Here is a 16,198-nt window from a genome sequence, read left to right on the forward strand (position 1 = left end):
CAGGGCCAGCCGCGCATGCGCAGAGGCTCGTGGGGCGGCCAAGAGCCGCCAGTGAGTGAGCGCGTGGGCACGCCGCTCTCGCGCTCACCTGCCCAGCAGAAGGGAACTGGAAGCGGAAATGGCGTCATGCCCTCAGCGGGGCGGAGTTATGCGCAGGGTTTGCGAAGCCCCCCCTCCTTCCGGCGGAGGCACTTCCGGGGCGGGGCCAGAAGAGTAGAGCGAGGCCGGCAAAGGGTGGTGAAGGGTGAGTGAGTGCGCGTGCGCGGGAGGGTGGGGGACACGGGCCTCCCCGCCCCCAGTTTGCGGCGGGGCCAGCCTCGGTGGGGGGTGGGGCTGCTCTCACCCCGCCTACTGGGGTCTCTCTTGGGGGGCAAGGCTAGCCCCCCCACAGCCTGCACTGGGGAGTCTGCACTGGGGAGTCCCTGTGTCCGTGGGGGGAGGGCTAGCCCCACCCCACCCCACAGCCTGCACTGGGGTCTCCCTGTGTCCGTGGGGGGAGGGCTAGCCCCACACTCACACCTGCACTGGGGAGTCCCTGTGTCTGTGGGGGGAGGGCTAGCCCCACACTCACACCTGCTCTGGGGAGTCCCTGTGTCTGTGGGGGGAGGGCTAGCCCCACACTCACACCTGCACTGGGGTCTCCCTGTGTCCGTGGGGGGAGGGCTAGTCCCACACTCACACCTGCACTGGGGTGTCCCTGTGTCCGTGGGGGGAGGGCTAGCCCCACACTCACACCTGCACTGGGGTCTCCCTGTGTCTGTGGGGGGAGGGCTAGTCCCACTCCACAGCCTGCACTGGAGAGTCCCTGTGTATGTGGTGGGCTAGTCCCACCCTCATCCTATACGGGGAGGGGGAGGAAGACACAGACTGTAGTAGGAAGGTCCCTGCATGTGGGCTGCTGCTAGGTGCCAGGCTAGCCCAACCCTCTGTAGTCTGTATTGAGGGGGCCCTGTGTGTGTAGGTGGGCAGGGCTGACCCCACCATTTACAGGTTGTGCCTGTCATGACTGGTACCTCTGACTGTATGTGCTTTTGTGTGGACAGGGCTATTCCCCCCCATTCATACAACTTTTTTCTGGGGGGTGGATTCCCATGACTCCTGTGCATGGGGTTGGGATGGGTCTCTTCTTGTGACCCTGCTGTGCAGGAACCTTCCCCGATGACCCCATGGCCTGTGAGAATATTGCGTTTACAGTATGGGGCTTGGTAGGGCAGGACTCACAAGTGCCTCATATGCTGGTTGTGGCAGGACTGCAGTGATTGGTTCTTTGGGGCCCTCTGGACAGTGGCTGCAGACAGTTGTCATTAGGATCCACCCGCAATGCTCAGGTTGTCTGCTTGAATGCGTGATTGCTTGCCTGGCTAACATACACGAACTGTATTAATTGCTCCTAACTGTCTCTCTCTTGCAGCTCTGGGCGCTGACACTCAGCTTCAGAATGGTTTTATTAGCAGTTTGGTTTAAATTGTGTGTAAACTAAATTGAAATACTCTTATTGCCAATGAATAAGCTTATCTGGTTACGGACTTCCCTTAAATAAGTGTCGAAATAAAAGCACTCTTGTTAATTTCGTTGTCATTTTGCATGTAGACAATTTGCATTCTCTCTCTCCTCTGCCATATTGCTCATCTGGCTACTATTTGCAGATTATGGCTTGGAATTTGAGTTAAGGATGGAAGGTGGCTCTTCTTTCTGTGCATTCCCGTAAATGGAAAACCTAAGCAATTTAAAATGCACTTGTTTGTCTGAAATCACTTTTTTCAACAGTGAAATGTAGCAGGTTTGGTTATTTCAATAAGTGCTTCAGAGTATATAGCAAACTAATGTGAGAATTTCGATACCAGTCACTTCTGTCAGGGAACTCCACTATTGAACTTCCGCAGCTGCATTACACAATGTTTGCATGTGAGAGGAGTACTGGTACATTTAAATCTACCTGGGAAATGCAGGGGAAACTGAGTTAATCAAGCTGAAATTTGGTCAGGGTACATTGGTAGCATACTCTGTCAGCCCCTGCTGAGTAACTGATTCAGTACCTGAAGATAAAAAAATGAATGCCAAAAAGTTGACTCTCTGCAATGGGGATAAAAAAAAAAGAGAAGTCCTATGGCACCTTATAGACAGATTTATTGGAGCATAAACTTTTGAGGGCAAAGACCCACTTTGCCAGATGCATGTACTTTGCCCCTGAAAGCTTATGCTCCAATAAATCTGTTAGTCTATAAGGTGTCACAGGACTTCTCGTCGTTTTTGCAGATTCAGACTAACACAGCTACCCCTCTGATACTGGAGATCAAAAAGGCATCCATAAGTGGAACATCAATGCATATCCCAGTCCTTTGTGTCACAGAATAGTGTGTTACCTTAAATTTTCATACTTGGCTTTAGTCGGTGTATTTTCATAGGAATATTCAGTTTACAGAAAATGTATTAGCAGCAGTCTTGTAGGTTCCATATGTCAGTTCAGTCTGAGAGAAAGGATTGTGCTCGCTACAGGGTAAGTATTGATTTCTGAACATCAGCTGAAGTTTTGATGAATCTTGGGTATGTAGTTACTTCCAGTTACAAAACTTTGCAGTCTTCAAATTTTTCTAAGTGCTCAAAAGTTAGAAAATGCCAAAGTTAAGGTTATACACACAACTTCAACTTTGTCCCTTGTATATTTATTGTCACAATGACACAAATATCCTTTTTTCCTCTGGATCACTGCGTCTTTCTGTGTACATGTTCGGTGCTGTTCAAAAATTCCAAGTAGAAGACCTGATAATTTCTTTGGTTTTTCTCTGGGCCAGAATCTGTTTTCAGTTACAACAGTGTCAATCCTGAGTGACTCCATTCTGTTTGTCTCTTGATATTAATGCCTATGTGGTCCTGATTTCTGCAGTATGTATAACAGTATTTTAGTATGTTTATCCTCAGAACACCTGTGACCCTGGGAAGTACTTATTATTTATTTGTATTACTACAGCAAATAGGCGTGCTAGTAATGAATTCGGACTCCATTGTGTTTGGTGCTGTACAAATGCAGAACAAAGAGACAGTTCTCACCTCTAAGGAGCTTACGATTTAAGTATGAGACAAGAGCCAATAGCTGAAGATGAATGGGAGAGCAGAAGAAAACAATGCAACAGTACTAGTTAGCATGGTAGACTGGTCTCAGTGTACCGGCAGCCTAATGCTGGTGCAGAGGCTTGTTGGGTACTCGACTACTCGCTTACATCCCTATAGAGAACATGAGAACGGCCACACTGGGTCAGACCAATGGTCCATCTAGCCCAGGGTTCGGTCATCTGACTGTGGCCAATGCCAGGGGCTTCAGAGGGATTGGGCAGATAGAGATTGTGGCGTGCAAGCACCTTTCACCTCTGAGTTACAATCTGGGCACTGCGTGGTGCTGGAGTTTGATGGCAACATAGTCGTGGTGGGGTAAGTAGTGTACACTGCAATGCATGAACATGGGATAGAATGAAGGTGGCACAGGCAAGTAGGGATGTAATCGGTTAACCAGGAAGCATCACCCTTACTAGGGGAAACTTTCCAGTAACTGATTAACTGGTGGCCCAGCCAGGGTGGGGTAGCTCCTCCACCTACTGGGTGGTGCGGTGGGCCCGGCCCAGCGGGAGCAACCTGCGCTCTGTCGGGCCCAGCCCACGGTGGGCTCGGCACAGAGCGGCACACCGCCAACGGGATCCCAGTTAAGCAGTTAACTGGGATTTTACATCCGTACAGGCAACCTCGCCATTGGCACTTGGCTTTTGAGCATGTCACTTGCAACCGTAATGTTCTGAGTGTAATGTTTTAGAAATTGAGGACCTGTTTACACTGTAGCTCTGCTTTTGTACTGCTGTGCTGACCCGCAGTGTCCCCGGCTGTTCCAGATCTTTTGAGTAGTGTGTTGAATTATGTGATATTTTAATTTTTTTATTTACTCAAATTGGCTCGGATTCTGCTAGCAAGCTCTTTTCTATTGCAAGAAACTGGCTCCTGTACGAATCCCCAGGGCCAATGAATCCCTTCTTTTCCCTTGGCTTAACTGATTGCATGATGACAGCCAGGCCTGAGCTTTTCAGTGCTGGTGGAAAGGTGCCATTAGTGCAGTGATGTGTGTTAGCAGTTTGTTTTTCCTTTATATGAAGCAGCGATTTTGAGAAATGGTTCTTAGCTGCACCCTCTGAAACAAGCTCCGTTTTCTGGACTTTAGAGCTCAGAATGGTTAATTTAATTTCATCGAGCCAGTGCAATTAATGTCTAATACCAATTTGCGGCAGCCTGTTTTTAACGTTGTTCACTAGAGGTCTTAGGATCAGAAGGCCAAAATGACAACTTTTTGTTCCTACCTTTAAAAAAAGAGCTTGAATGATGCCCCAAGGAAACACCCCCTTATAACAGTCTGATTTTCATAATGTGTCCATTGGACATCTGAAAAGGGGATCGATTCGCGCCTAGGGAAAGGATGCGATGATAGATTGGAAACACTTTGCTCAGACGATGGCCACATGCTTTACCACGGACTGAGGAACTGAGGGCATTGTTTAGCTGGTATAAATCAGATGGGCTACAGCTGCCTTGGTCTTTAATTAAGATCTGTCATGACAAGGCTGTTCAGTGCAAGGTGGAATAGGGAACTTTCTCCTTCCGAATTGGCCCTCCTCTTCTGTTATCGACGTTCCCAAATGTCTGTTGTGTTAGGATTTCTAACCAGAACCATTCCTGCAGTCCCCCATTTTCTGCGACAGGATGGCCTCAGCCATTGAGTATTGGCAAAGAGTTTGGAGTGGGTGATGGGGAGAGTTCTTACTACAGATAGCTTTGTTCACACAAAACCAGCTCGCCCTGTTAGAATTCAAGATGTTAAACACCAGCCCAGCTTGTCGGCATTCACTAGTCTATCACATTTTCTTAAAAACTTGTGACTCTGCAGAAAGAAGTAAAATGCCTCTTTCTTTCCTCAGCTTGAATTAATTATTTTTAGATGACTGTCACACACAGCAGCGCTAAGGCGGTACTTGCCTTGTAAGCCATCACCTCGAAGAGCTTTCTATTGTGCTGGGGGGAACCCTGTTTAGCGCACTCAGTTGATTTTTCTGGCTGGTTTGTTTCATTCTGTTCAGAGTGCATAGATTTAAATCACGCGGTGGAAAGCCTGGATTTAAATAATTGATTTTAATCACCGTTTCCATTTATAGTTCAGTGATTGCCTAGAGAGAGGTGCATTTTCATTGGTTGATGTAACCAGTAAAACATGTTGATTTAAAGCTAAGTGGAGCCTTTACACTAGATTTTATACCTCTTTTTGCTATGTAGGAGCGATGCAGTTTACATTGATTTATGCAATTAAGTAGCTTTTGAGATTCTTATTAATTGCACATTTTAGTATGTTAGAAAATAGCAATGAGTAAATAAGCAATATATATATCTAACTTTTTGCTTTTGACTTGTGTCAGGCTGCCTTAGGGATGAAAAACAGAATTTAATTAAACACACAACAACACATACAATTTATTTTATTAAACAAAACAACCTTAAATCATTTGGATACATTAACTTATCGACACATGTTTAATGTTGACCACTAAATGAGTTATTAAAGGAACAGAGGGATTAACTGTAGTCAGTGAATTGAGTCAACTATTTCAGGTCAAGCAAGGAGAAGTTTGTAAACATGCCTGTATGAAAGTGACCAGAGCTAGGGGCGCTGGAAAAAGGAAGCTCAGGGGATATGGCCCCATTACTTTTTGCCGTCTGCAAAGGGGAGTGGGAGGTGGGTCTTGGGGTGAAGGAACATGTGGGCCCCCCTACAGACACGCTTCTAGGGAGCTTTCATCGCTCCTTAAATTTTACTTGCCAATGTCTGTTGAAAATGAGAAGTCTGCTAAGTTACTTTGGCCTATTGTGCCTAATTTATAAAGCTTGGCCTCCAAAATTGGATGTCCCCCCTCTCTCCCCACTTCATTATTTATGTTAACTCAGAGTTTGTGGTAGATACTCATGGGTTCAGCATATTTATTTTTTATTTAAATGTTTTAAGAGATTATAGTAAGAATAGTCCTTAGCATATTTCATATTAAACTTGGATTTCATATTAAATTCTGATTAATTTTTAAGAAGAGAAGCTTAATATAATTTAAATACGGGGAAAAAAGTCAGTTTAAATAAAAATGATTTTTATTTAAAAATCATTATTAATACCTCTTGTTCCATTTTGCCATTTTATTGGGGGGCAGGGACTCAGAGGTCTTCCCTCCCTCAACTGGATAACCAAAATCAATGTAATGTTTACAACTTGACATCTGCAGACTTGGTCCTTACAAGGAAGAAAAATCCCTTAACAGGTTAAGAACCGACCAGTGTTTGTAAGGTGGAAGATCACAGTTTCCTCCTGATTCTACTGTGGGGCTGCAAAAAGCTGTTGGCTTCCCAGAGGACCGGCTGTTGCGTGTGCTGGAGCAGATGTACACTTCACAATGAAACAAGCAGCTAATGGGGTTTGCCCACTGTGGCGGGCTTAACGTGAACAGACAACCCACAGGGAGAAGGGCTGTATCTGGGGGGTTTTGAGTTGTCAATGGAAGCTGAACACTCGGCATCTTATAAGATTGTGCCCTGTGGTAGCACGTTGAATGTTCTGTGAAATCTCTGCAAAATGCATATTCCAATTATGTCGTATTCATGAAGCCTGTGGAAGGCCCCATCACATGTGCTGTCTGATCCAGAAGAGATCATTTTATGCTTTTAAATGCTACTCTCTTCGTGCTTAAATGTACAGAGATGTCTGGGTACAAAGAAACTTTAAAATCCTGAAGTGTTTCTTTTTTGCCTAGAAGCAGTCATTCACTTAACTTTGTCATTGGCCTTACCTTTCTTTGCAGATGCAGGCATGGGTCATTTGGCATTTCTGGTTTTCCCAGAAAGAGCCAGGATAACACAAGAAAAAGGTCCCCTCCTTTAATTAATACATTTCAGACAAAGTTATAGTTTGTGTCCAGTAGTTCCTCATTTAACACTATAGATCTGTTTCAGAAAATGATCGTGTTAAGTGAAAACGTGTTATGCGGGATCAATTTTCCCATTGAAAATAATGGAAAAGGTGTGGGGTGCATTTCAAGTGGTGGTGTCTGTTGGGACCGGGACATAAGGTTGGGGGAGAAAGGGGACTGGGTTACAGCAGGGAGGGGAGATGTTTGGCTCTGGGGATGGGAAGGGGAGGAGAAGGAAGGGGGATTGGGTTGTGGGGTATACCCCTGTGACGGGTCTGCCGGGACCCACAATGTGTCCAGCGAGGGGGGGAGCGCAGAACGGCGCGGCGAACCCTTCGCTGCTTTGCAGGGAGGTGGGGGAAGTCCCGTGCAGCCGCCAGCGACAGGCCGGCTGGGGAAATTGTGGTATTCTGGGGACGGTTGTGTAATTAAAAAAAGTTCCCTAAAAAAAAATCATGCTATCGCGAAAACCTGTTAAGCAGGCATGTGTTAAATGAGGAATTACTGTACTTGGGAACCATTCATTGATGAGGATTGACAGGGAGGTACTTTGAGGAGACCAGGAGTCAGACAGCTTCTTTATATATCATATGGCATGTCCCCTCTCCCAAATTCTGTTGTACCTTTAGTTTTAATTGAGAATAATATTCAATGCATTAAGTACCCCATATAGTGTGTGTCACAAGGAGCTAGTGTTAGTAATGAGACCCCACAAAATCCTCTGCCACTTAATCTTCGGCATTCCTGGTGAAATCGCTGTGCTTCTGATTCAGATGTTAGGACTTGTGGGTGAGTGAGGTGCGGGTTAGACAGTGTCTGCAGTAATTAGTACAGACCCGTTAAGTTGCTGATTACTGTAGCTAGACCACATGCACTGAAAAACTAAGTAGCCAAAGTGAGTGGCATTGTACTGACGCTGTGAAGTCTACAGGGCAATAAAAGGTGCTTGCACTGATGACATCTTATTTTCGATGTCTCAGGAAGTTAGTAATAACCAGTAGCCAGTCACCCTCATATGAGTTAATGCTACTGTTCCTATTTAATTTTCATAAAGTGCTCTGACATTGGCGCACTTCAGGGGAAAAAAAACAGCAAATGTGTCACAGTTTGAATCCTGTATCATCATGAGAACTACTCCCGACTGAATGATCTGTCTCTTGGAAAATGACACGTGCTTTCAAGAGAAGCTTGCCAATGGCAAAATGAGGAGAGCGAGAAATGAACGACTTTCTGGGAAACAAACAATAGATATGGCTTTACGCACTGCCCGGACCCTGAGTTCTCTTTGGAGCATGATCTGATACTGCAAGGCAGCTGAGACAGAATGACAGATGCGTGGCACTAGGATCGTTTCCTCTGGGGCGCCTGGCATTGGCCACTGTTGGCAGATAGGATACTGAGCTAGATGGACCTTTGATCTGACCTAATGTGAGGTTATTGGATTGTGCTACAACTACTCGAGAGAGATCCTGGAGTCATTGTGGATAGTTCTCTGAAAACATCCACTCCATGTGTAGTGGCAGTCAAAACAGCAAATAGAATGTTAGGAATCATTAAAAAAGAGATAATGAGTCAGAGAATATCTTATTGCCTCTAAATAAAACCATGGTGTGCCCACATCTTGAATACTGCACATAGACATGATTGCTTCATCTCAAAAAAGATATATTGGCATTGGAAAAGCTTCAGAAAAAGGCAACAAAAATGATTAGGGGTTTGGAATGGGTCCATATGAAAAGAGATTAAAAAGACTTGGACTTTACAGCTTAGAAAAGAGGAAACTAAGGGAGGATGTTATAGAGGTCTATAAAATAATGACTGGTGTGGAAAATGTGAATAAGGAAGTTATATATTTATTCCCACAATATAAGAACTAGGGATCACCAAATGAAATGAATAGGCAGCATATTTAAAACAATCAAAAGGAAATTATTCTTCATTCAGCACACAGTCAACCTGTGGAACTCCTGCCAGAGGATGTTGTGAAGACTAGGACTTCAACAGGGTTCAAAAAAGAGCTAGATAGATTCATGGAGGTTAGATTCATCAATGGCCATTAGCCAGGATGGGTAGGAATGGTGTCTCTATCCCCTGTCTGGAAATGGATGACAGGAGAGGGATCATGTTATGATTACCTGATGTGTTCCCTCCCTCTGGGGCATCTGGCATTGGCCACTGTGGGAAGACAGGACATTGGGCTAGATAGTCCTTTGGTCTGACGCAGTATGGCCATTCTTATGTGGTATGAAATACAAAGCATTGTTGCAATCCTTCTTATATTTTTCTACACAATGGGCCAAGTGAGGTGTCTATAGAAAGCTTATGATTCGCTGATTCTGTTTATACATTTTGTGTGTATATGCCCTTTTTATACTTGAAGATATGAACATTAGCTGCGCGTCTGGATTTCAGACGCTAGCGCATGTTACAAGATTTGCCCGTTTGGGGTATTCTCATTACTTAGGGTTACTCTTCTGGGGGGGAGGTTGATAATTCTATCAATATGCTACTTGTGTTCTCATACGTAGCTCTACTTCTCCCTCCTACCTGTTACCTCCCAATGAAGCTATCTTGCACGGTGCGGCGGGGCCTGTTCCGGCCCAGCTGGGCCACTGGTTAACCCGTAAGCCTCACCCAGTAAGGTGGGTGCTTTCTGGTTAACCAGTTGACATCCCTAGTAACCACACCAATGGAGCTAAACAAACAAAACTGTTACAGTATTTAACTTAAATCTGATTACAAAAATTAGGGCTAACAAACTGATCACACAACAGTCAGGAGGCTACACCTAGAGTGAGAGAGATCTCAGCACTCCGTAAAGCCTGAATCAATTGGGGTTCCCATGGGGTGATGGTAGCTGGAGGTCCAGAGTGCTGGAGACAGGCGGAGCAGAACTCCCAGTATCATCAGTCAGTAGAAGATGAAGTCCCAATGGCGCGGACACAATTTAGATCCAGGTATCGGAGTACTTTTTATTTGAGTTGTGGGTAGGGGGTTATGTAGGGCAGTGTTTCTCAACCAGTGGTACGAGTAGCCTTAGGGGTACTCGAGAGATGTCTGGGGGTACGTCAACACAACTGAAATTTGGAGAAAACTGAATTTTTATGTTAAGTTTTACAGCGCTTTATTATTTTTGTACTTTTTACACCCAAAAATGTCATTGCCCACCTGGCTACGGTTAAGATGTTTAAACAAATGTATTGCAATGGTAGAAAAAAAATTGATGTGTCTGAAAACTGTAGGTACTGGATGAACTTATAATTTTTTTTAAAAGGAGGACTTTATACAAAAAAAAAAGTTGAGAAACACTGGTGTAGGGGAACAACAATGGTTGAAGAAGGAGCACTAGATCTGTTTGTAGGTAAACAGAGTTCAAGGGAGTATTCTAAAGTGGTTTAGTTTAGGCTACACACAATAGGAACTAATCATTCCTGGCTATGGGCGGTGTTCCTTCCAGGACCTCAGAATGCAATTAAGCAGAGTCAGTAATTTGGATACCACTAAAGGGTTTTACTAAAATCGATCTGATGACTGCTCCTGCTTTGTGTGTCCCAGAGTGCTTGCTTTGGAATCTCTGCTCTCCATTCTGTATGCTAATGGCAATGCCTCCCTGTTCCATCCCTGATGCAAATGAAGCGGAGGGTGTTTCCTGAAGCCAGTCACTCTTGTTCGAAAGGTGAAACACAAGACAGGACTACGTAGCACTTTAAAGACTAACAAGATGGTTTATTAGGTGATGAGCTTTCGTGGGCCAGACCCACTTCCTCAGATCGATATGTGGAAGAAAATTGGCACAACCATATACACCAAAGTGATACAACCAAAAAAAAGAAAAAGTGAATGCATGTATATATGGTTGTGCCGATTTTCTTCCACATATTGATCTGAGGAAGTGGGTCTGGCCCCCGAAAGCTCATCACCTAATAAACCATCTTGTTAGTCTTTAAAGTGCTGCATAGTCCTGTCTTTTGTTTCAGCTACACCAGACTAACACAGCTGCATCTCTATCACTATTGTCTGGAAGGGTTTCTGTGTGGCTTCCCCTGACTTTTCATTGCTTTTTGCAAGTCTTCCTTGTGGTTCAAGCAGAGGCCGGAGTTGGGAGGGGGGGTCTCATGAGTGCTCCGCCCTGGTTAGCTAGCCAGCATGTCTGGGAGAGGCTGCCCTGGTCGATTGGCCCATCAAGGAGCATTTACCCAACAATGCAACATGGGAGGTCCCCAGCTACACTGAATGGACTCTCCTGCAAACCTTCAGCCTGGAATGTGGGCCCTGCCTAAAAAGGACACAGACAGGTGACTTGCTCATGTGACAAACTGCGTTATCACTGTGTGTTTCCACAGAGCCATGGGAGTTCCTCCTGCTGGCCTAGGACATAAACAGGACTTGGCTTCAGCCCAGCTTCTCCTCTCTGGAGGATCTTTGCTGCCATCGGAAGCGTGAGAAACGGACTGATGACCCATCCCAACAGCAGATGTATTGCTGAGACCTGATTGAACTCTCCTATCAGCCTACACCAAGAACTTTGGAATTGGTGTATGTATTCGATTCCTTGAACAATTTAACTCTCCCCCTTTCTTTTTATGTGTAAACGTGTAGATGTTAGTTTCTAAAGGACTGTCTAATGGCATGCTTTTGGGGGCAAGATTGGAGTTCTGCATTACCTGGGAATGTGGCTGGTCCCTTGGGGTCAGAAGAGCCTCTTTTGATTTGGTGAGATGGGTTTTCATAACCCCTCACCTGTCTGGGGAATGGTACTGGTGGGGCACAGGAGAACTGGGGTGTCTGTAGTGAAATGCTTGTATGACCGCTTGCTAGCCAGTGTGGTAAACCAAAGTGCACTCGGTGACTGGTGTGGTGTGCCTTGTAGTGGAGGACCCTCAGTCTTGGGTTGTAGATAGCCATTTCTCTGAGCAATTCGCCCTGATTTCACCCTCTCAGCAGCGCCCCCAGGAACCTCCCAATATGGCCGTTCTTATGATGCAAACTGACCGTGAGGGGGTGAGAAGCGACTCTCGCGACATAGAAGGGCCAAAAAGTCTCGAGACTCCTCAGGACCCTCCTCCTCCTCCTCGCTATCGACACAAACTGGCTACTGGGAAGATGGGGAAAGTGGCTGAGCTAATCCTACTGCAGACACCTCAGGAATGGACTTGTGTCTTGTGACCATTTGGCTTCCAATAGGCATTCAAAGCCTTATTTGGCGGAAGTTAAATGTCAGGCTTTTGCCCGAATGGCTCGCGAGAGCAGATGTTCAGTGCAGCCCTCGCGCTGTGTGTTTTTCAAGGCGACTTTGCTGTTGAAAATATTGCATGGCTCTTCAGAGAGGAAAAACTCGCCTCGGCGTTTGCAGCATTCCTTGTGGATTTCAGGAACTTAGTGCGCTCCCCCCACTGACATCAGTAGGGCAGAATTTGGCCCATCCGGGCCCGGCTCTGCAGGTGGGTCCCTAGTGAGTTCACTCACCTGGAGTGCAGCAAACCCTCCACAGAAATGGCATCAAGCGTGGAAGGAATGCTGCTTGAGGGAATATAACTTCTTACGCAGAGAGCGGTGCGGGGAAGCTGCCTGCTTCTTCCTCCTGTCTGTGTTTCAGGCATTTTGTTGGGCAGGCAGAAACGTTTCGGCCTGAGGGGAGGTGAAAGCGGTGGGTCTAGCCCCTAAGACGGCAGGCTGAGTTTCAGACAGAGTGCTCGCTCTGGGGAAGATGCAAACAAGCTGGACTTGAGCCTCAGGTCCAGAAAAAGGTGGCTGCGTCGTTCAGGGATGAGGCAAATGTGGCCTCGGGTGGGCTGTTACTGTAGGCAGAGACGGGATGGGCTGAGAGCTAATCCACCCAGTGGCATGAGGCGTTTGAGCGCCACACAGCTGCTCTACAGGTCAGTTGAAAGGAGATGCTTAGAAACTAGCTACGCAGGCCGGACCTCCCTAGTCCGGCACCCTTGGGACCTGAGCAGTCCCAGACAAGAGAGTTTGCTGGACCAGGGAAGGTCAGGCCGTGGGTTCTCCCTGGGCTCCCCTCCACTCTGGGAGAACTCAGAGGCCTAACTCCCCCATCCTACCTGCCTGGCTCTGCTGCCTCCAGTCCACTTGCAGGGTTCTGCTCCCTGCCCCAGGGGGGCGGCAGCCACTTCTAGGTCTCCTGGCCCACAGGTCACTGGCTGTGGGGGCTGCCGCCTGCCAGGTTGGCTCCACTCCCAGCCGCTCTCCAGCTCCGTGGCTGGGGCTGTCTGATCTAGCAACATCTGTGGTCCTGCCGCACCAGGGATGTGGCTGGGCCAGCGAATCCTGGCCGAGAGACGTTCAACCTGTACCCTGCACAGGGCGAGCTAGGAGTCATTCTATCAGTGTAGTGGTGCGTTGCTGTGTCACGGGGGAGGGAGAACAGGGAAGCAAACCTGGAGCGAAGGTGGGGAATGTCCTGCCGAAGGACAGGCAGTGAGCTCATTGTAAACATATTAATGGTTTAAACAACGTTTCATTTGCATGGACATCACAGGAGAGCAACTGCAGCACGAGGGGAGCGCGTGAATCCCAGAGTGGTGGTGAAAAGTCCCGGGGGTAGGCAGGTTAGTCTGTAACTTTAAAAACAAGGCGCGGGCCTGTGGCACCTGAGTGTCTCTGGGCGGTGACAGCGGCTCCTCAGCCCGTTGTGTGGCTGCGTGCGCCCTCGTGTGCTGTGGCTTGCAAGTGGGGATCCTCACGCCAAACCCCAGGCCCTAGGAGGTTCTGTTGCATGTGCGGCTTCACGTGGGGCTGGGACGGGTGCCAGTCCCTCGGCTCCACTGGCGAGCGGTCGGTTTGCCGTACGGAAGTGGGGGAAATCCTCGCCAAGGAATCGGTTCCCAGCCTCGCTGTTGTGGAGCCCTCCTTGGGGCAGGTGGGCTCCCTGTGCCATGCCCTGTGCCGCGGCTACCCCGTCTCCTTTTCTCTCTCCCCGCGGCTGCTCTTTCCCCCTTGGCTGTACCTTTTTGGTGGCATTGTGCGTACTAATGTTTAGCTCCCTTCCCCTGATGACTGCTTTCCCTCTCCGCCTGCTCCCTGGTGGCCCTCCCAGCCCAAATCCCCGCACCCCCTCCTGAACCCCAGTTCCCTGCCCTAGGTCCTAATCCACCCTCCAGTACCCCAGTCCAGTGCCCCAGATCACAACTGCCACCTTCACCCAAACTCCCTCCATTACCCCACTCTTCCTTCTGCACCCCACCTCCATCCCAACCCCCCCCCCCCATTCATACCACGGAAGAGTGCGGCTCTTGATCACTTTCCAAATTCTTGGAGTGGTCTCCCCCGATCAAAAATGATCCTCCCCGCCCCCCCACTATAGGATATGGAGCCATCACAGCCAAACAGCTCTTCGTACAGCGTTTGATACGTGTTGCTAAGGCTGCTCGTCTGGCACAGAAGTCAGTGCGGCTCAAGCTGGCCATAGGGCCAGCTGCTCCGGCGGCCCCCAGATCCACTTGCCCCAGTGGCGGTCCTGGAGCAGCAGGGGGTACCAGGCCACTTCGGAGGCTCTCAGAGCAGCGGGGGGCTTTCAGCCCCTCCTCCCCTGTCAAAGCAGGGCCCAGTGGCTGGGTTGGTTCCTGGGCCCTGCAGAGCAGCGGAGTCGGGGGTGTTGAGAGAAGTCAAGGACTGGTCACGGGGGTGAATTTTTGCTTGTGACCGGTCTATAACTTCCACTAAAATACTTGTGACCAAACCTTAGCCTTACGTCTCGCTCCCCGGAGCTCCAGAGTCCAGGGCACGAGTGAGATTTCAGGGAAGGAGCCGCTTTTGAGCAGCGAGGCGGAGTCTGTGGGAGGAGCGGAGGTGCCGACGACGGGGCAGCGTTTAAGTAGCTGCTTGGCCTGCCTTGAACCCCTTTGGGGTTAGTGGAGCAGCTGGGAGTCCCTGGCTCTGCGCTGCTGGCAGACCCCACGGCTGCGGCGGGGCTGTGCTTTGCTTTTGGCTCCGGGTTCCTTTGTGCTCCCAAGAGCAGAGCTGGGCTGTTCTCTGCTCTTTTCCGCTGGGCTCTCTAGCTGCAGGAGGCCAGGCCTGCCCTACCGACCTGTCAGAATTACGTTCTTCATGCCCCTCGGTGAGGTGTAGGGCCCTGCCCCCGTGTAGACAGTAGAACTTCTCTGTCGACTCAGCTACCACCTCTCAGGGAGGTGGATTAACTGCGCCCAGGCCCACTGAGGGGTGGGGGGCAAAGGAGACAGTTGCCTCGGGGCTAGTGATTCAAAGGGGCCCAAAGCTCCTTTAAATTGCTGCTGGATCACTGCACTGGGTGCTCTGGGCGAGGAGGGAGGCTGGCTTAGTGCGCTTTGGGCAGGCTGCAAGGCCCCGCCCCTTCCACCTGAGGCCACGCCCTTTCTGGGAGCATAGGGCCGGCCCCCCTCAGCCTTGCCCGGGGGCCTGCAGAGGCAGTTGGCTCCCCAGAGTACGCCAGTGAGAGCTCTCCCGTATCATCACTAACGCGCTGCTGCCCGGCTGTGTGTGAAGCTGAGCCGGGGGCCCTGCGCTGCCCTTCAGAAGGTGGCTAATCCACAGCCTGAGCGACGTGGCTGCACTGCCGTGGGGCGGGCCTGGCCTCGCAGCGCTGTCTGCACCGGCGCTTGGCTCCGGCGGCGGCGGAGCTGTATCCCTGGCTCAGAGCATCGTCCCCAGCTGCGCCCCTGCCAGCTTGTCCTGTGGACCTGCCCTGAGAGTCCTGCCCCAATAGGGAGGCAAATGCTGGGGCCGTGTTTCTGAGCCGGGTGTTGCTGCAAGTGAAGGGATGGTTGCTGCGGCGGGCGGTGCCATCGCCCCGGCATCTATTGCCCTTCTCCTGCCTTCAATGACTGGGAAGAGATTTGTCACCTGTTAAAAACGTCTCCTGGAAAGGCTCCAGGCATTGCCTGATGGACGTGGCCTTCTCAATCTCCTGTTCTTGCATCGTCTCTCTGAAGCTGCTAGGGCCACCTCTTCTCTGGGGTTTTCCATCGCAGGGCAGGTCCTGTAGCATGAAGTGCACAGGGTCCTTATTACACGCCTTGCCAGAGGGGAAAAATGCAGAGTAGGCACTGATCCAGATCTGAGAGAGGAAACAGTCCTGTTCATGCAGCATCTGCTCCCAAGGCCCCATGGCCTCAGGAGGCAATGACTGTGTGTTTCCTTTTAACACTGGAAAGTGTGTGTGTGTCTGTGTCTGTCTCTCTCTCTCTCTCTGGTTGGTGTGTTTTGCCCATGTGCTCAGGATC

The 16,198-nt window shown here is 49.0% G+C and overlaps 1 protein-coding gene across 2 annotated transcripts in view; it reads left to right on the forward strand.

Annotated features, from left to right (window-relative positions):
• Nucleotides 1-16,198, forward strand: part of FAM234A (family with sequence similarity 234 member A) — a 34,484-nt gene continuing 18,286 nt past the window's right edge. The window contains exons 1-2 of one of the 2 annotated variants that reach the window (XM_075899150.1): nucleotides 142-244; nucleotides 11,321-11,513. Coding sequence is in view for 1 of the 2 variants with exons in the window: in XM_075899149.1 (XP_075755264.1) it covers nucleotides 16-244 (229 nt within the window). In the remaining variant the exon portion in view is untranslated. Of the gene's footprint in view, nucleotides 245-11,320; nucleotides 11,514-16,198 lie in introns of both variants that reach the window. The other variant, XM_075899149.1, reaches the window with a different exon arrangement.

This window comes from Pelodiscus sinensis, chromosome 16, assembly GCF_049634645.1.
Source record: "Pelodiscus sinensis isolate JC-2024 chromosome 16, ASM4963464v1, whole genome shotgun sequence".
In the NCBI taxonomy this organism is placed as follows: Eukaryota; Metazoa; Chordata; order Testudines; family Trionychidae; genus Pelodiscus; species Pelodiscus sinensis.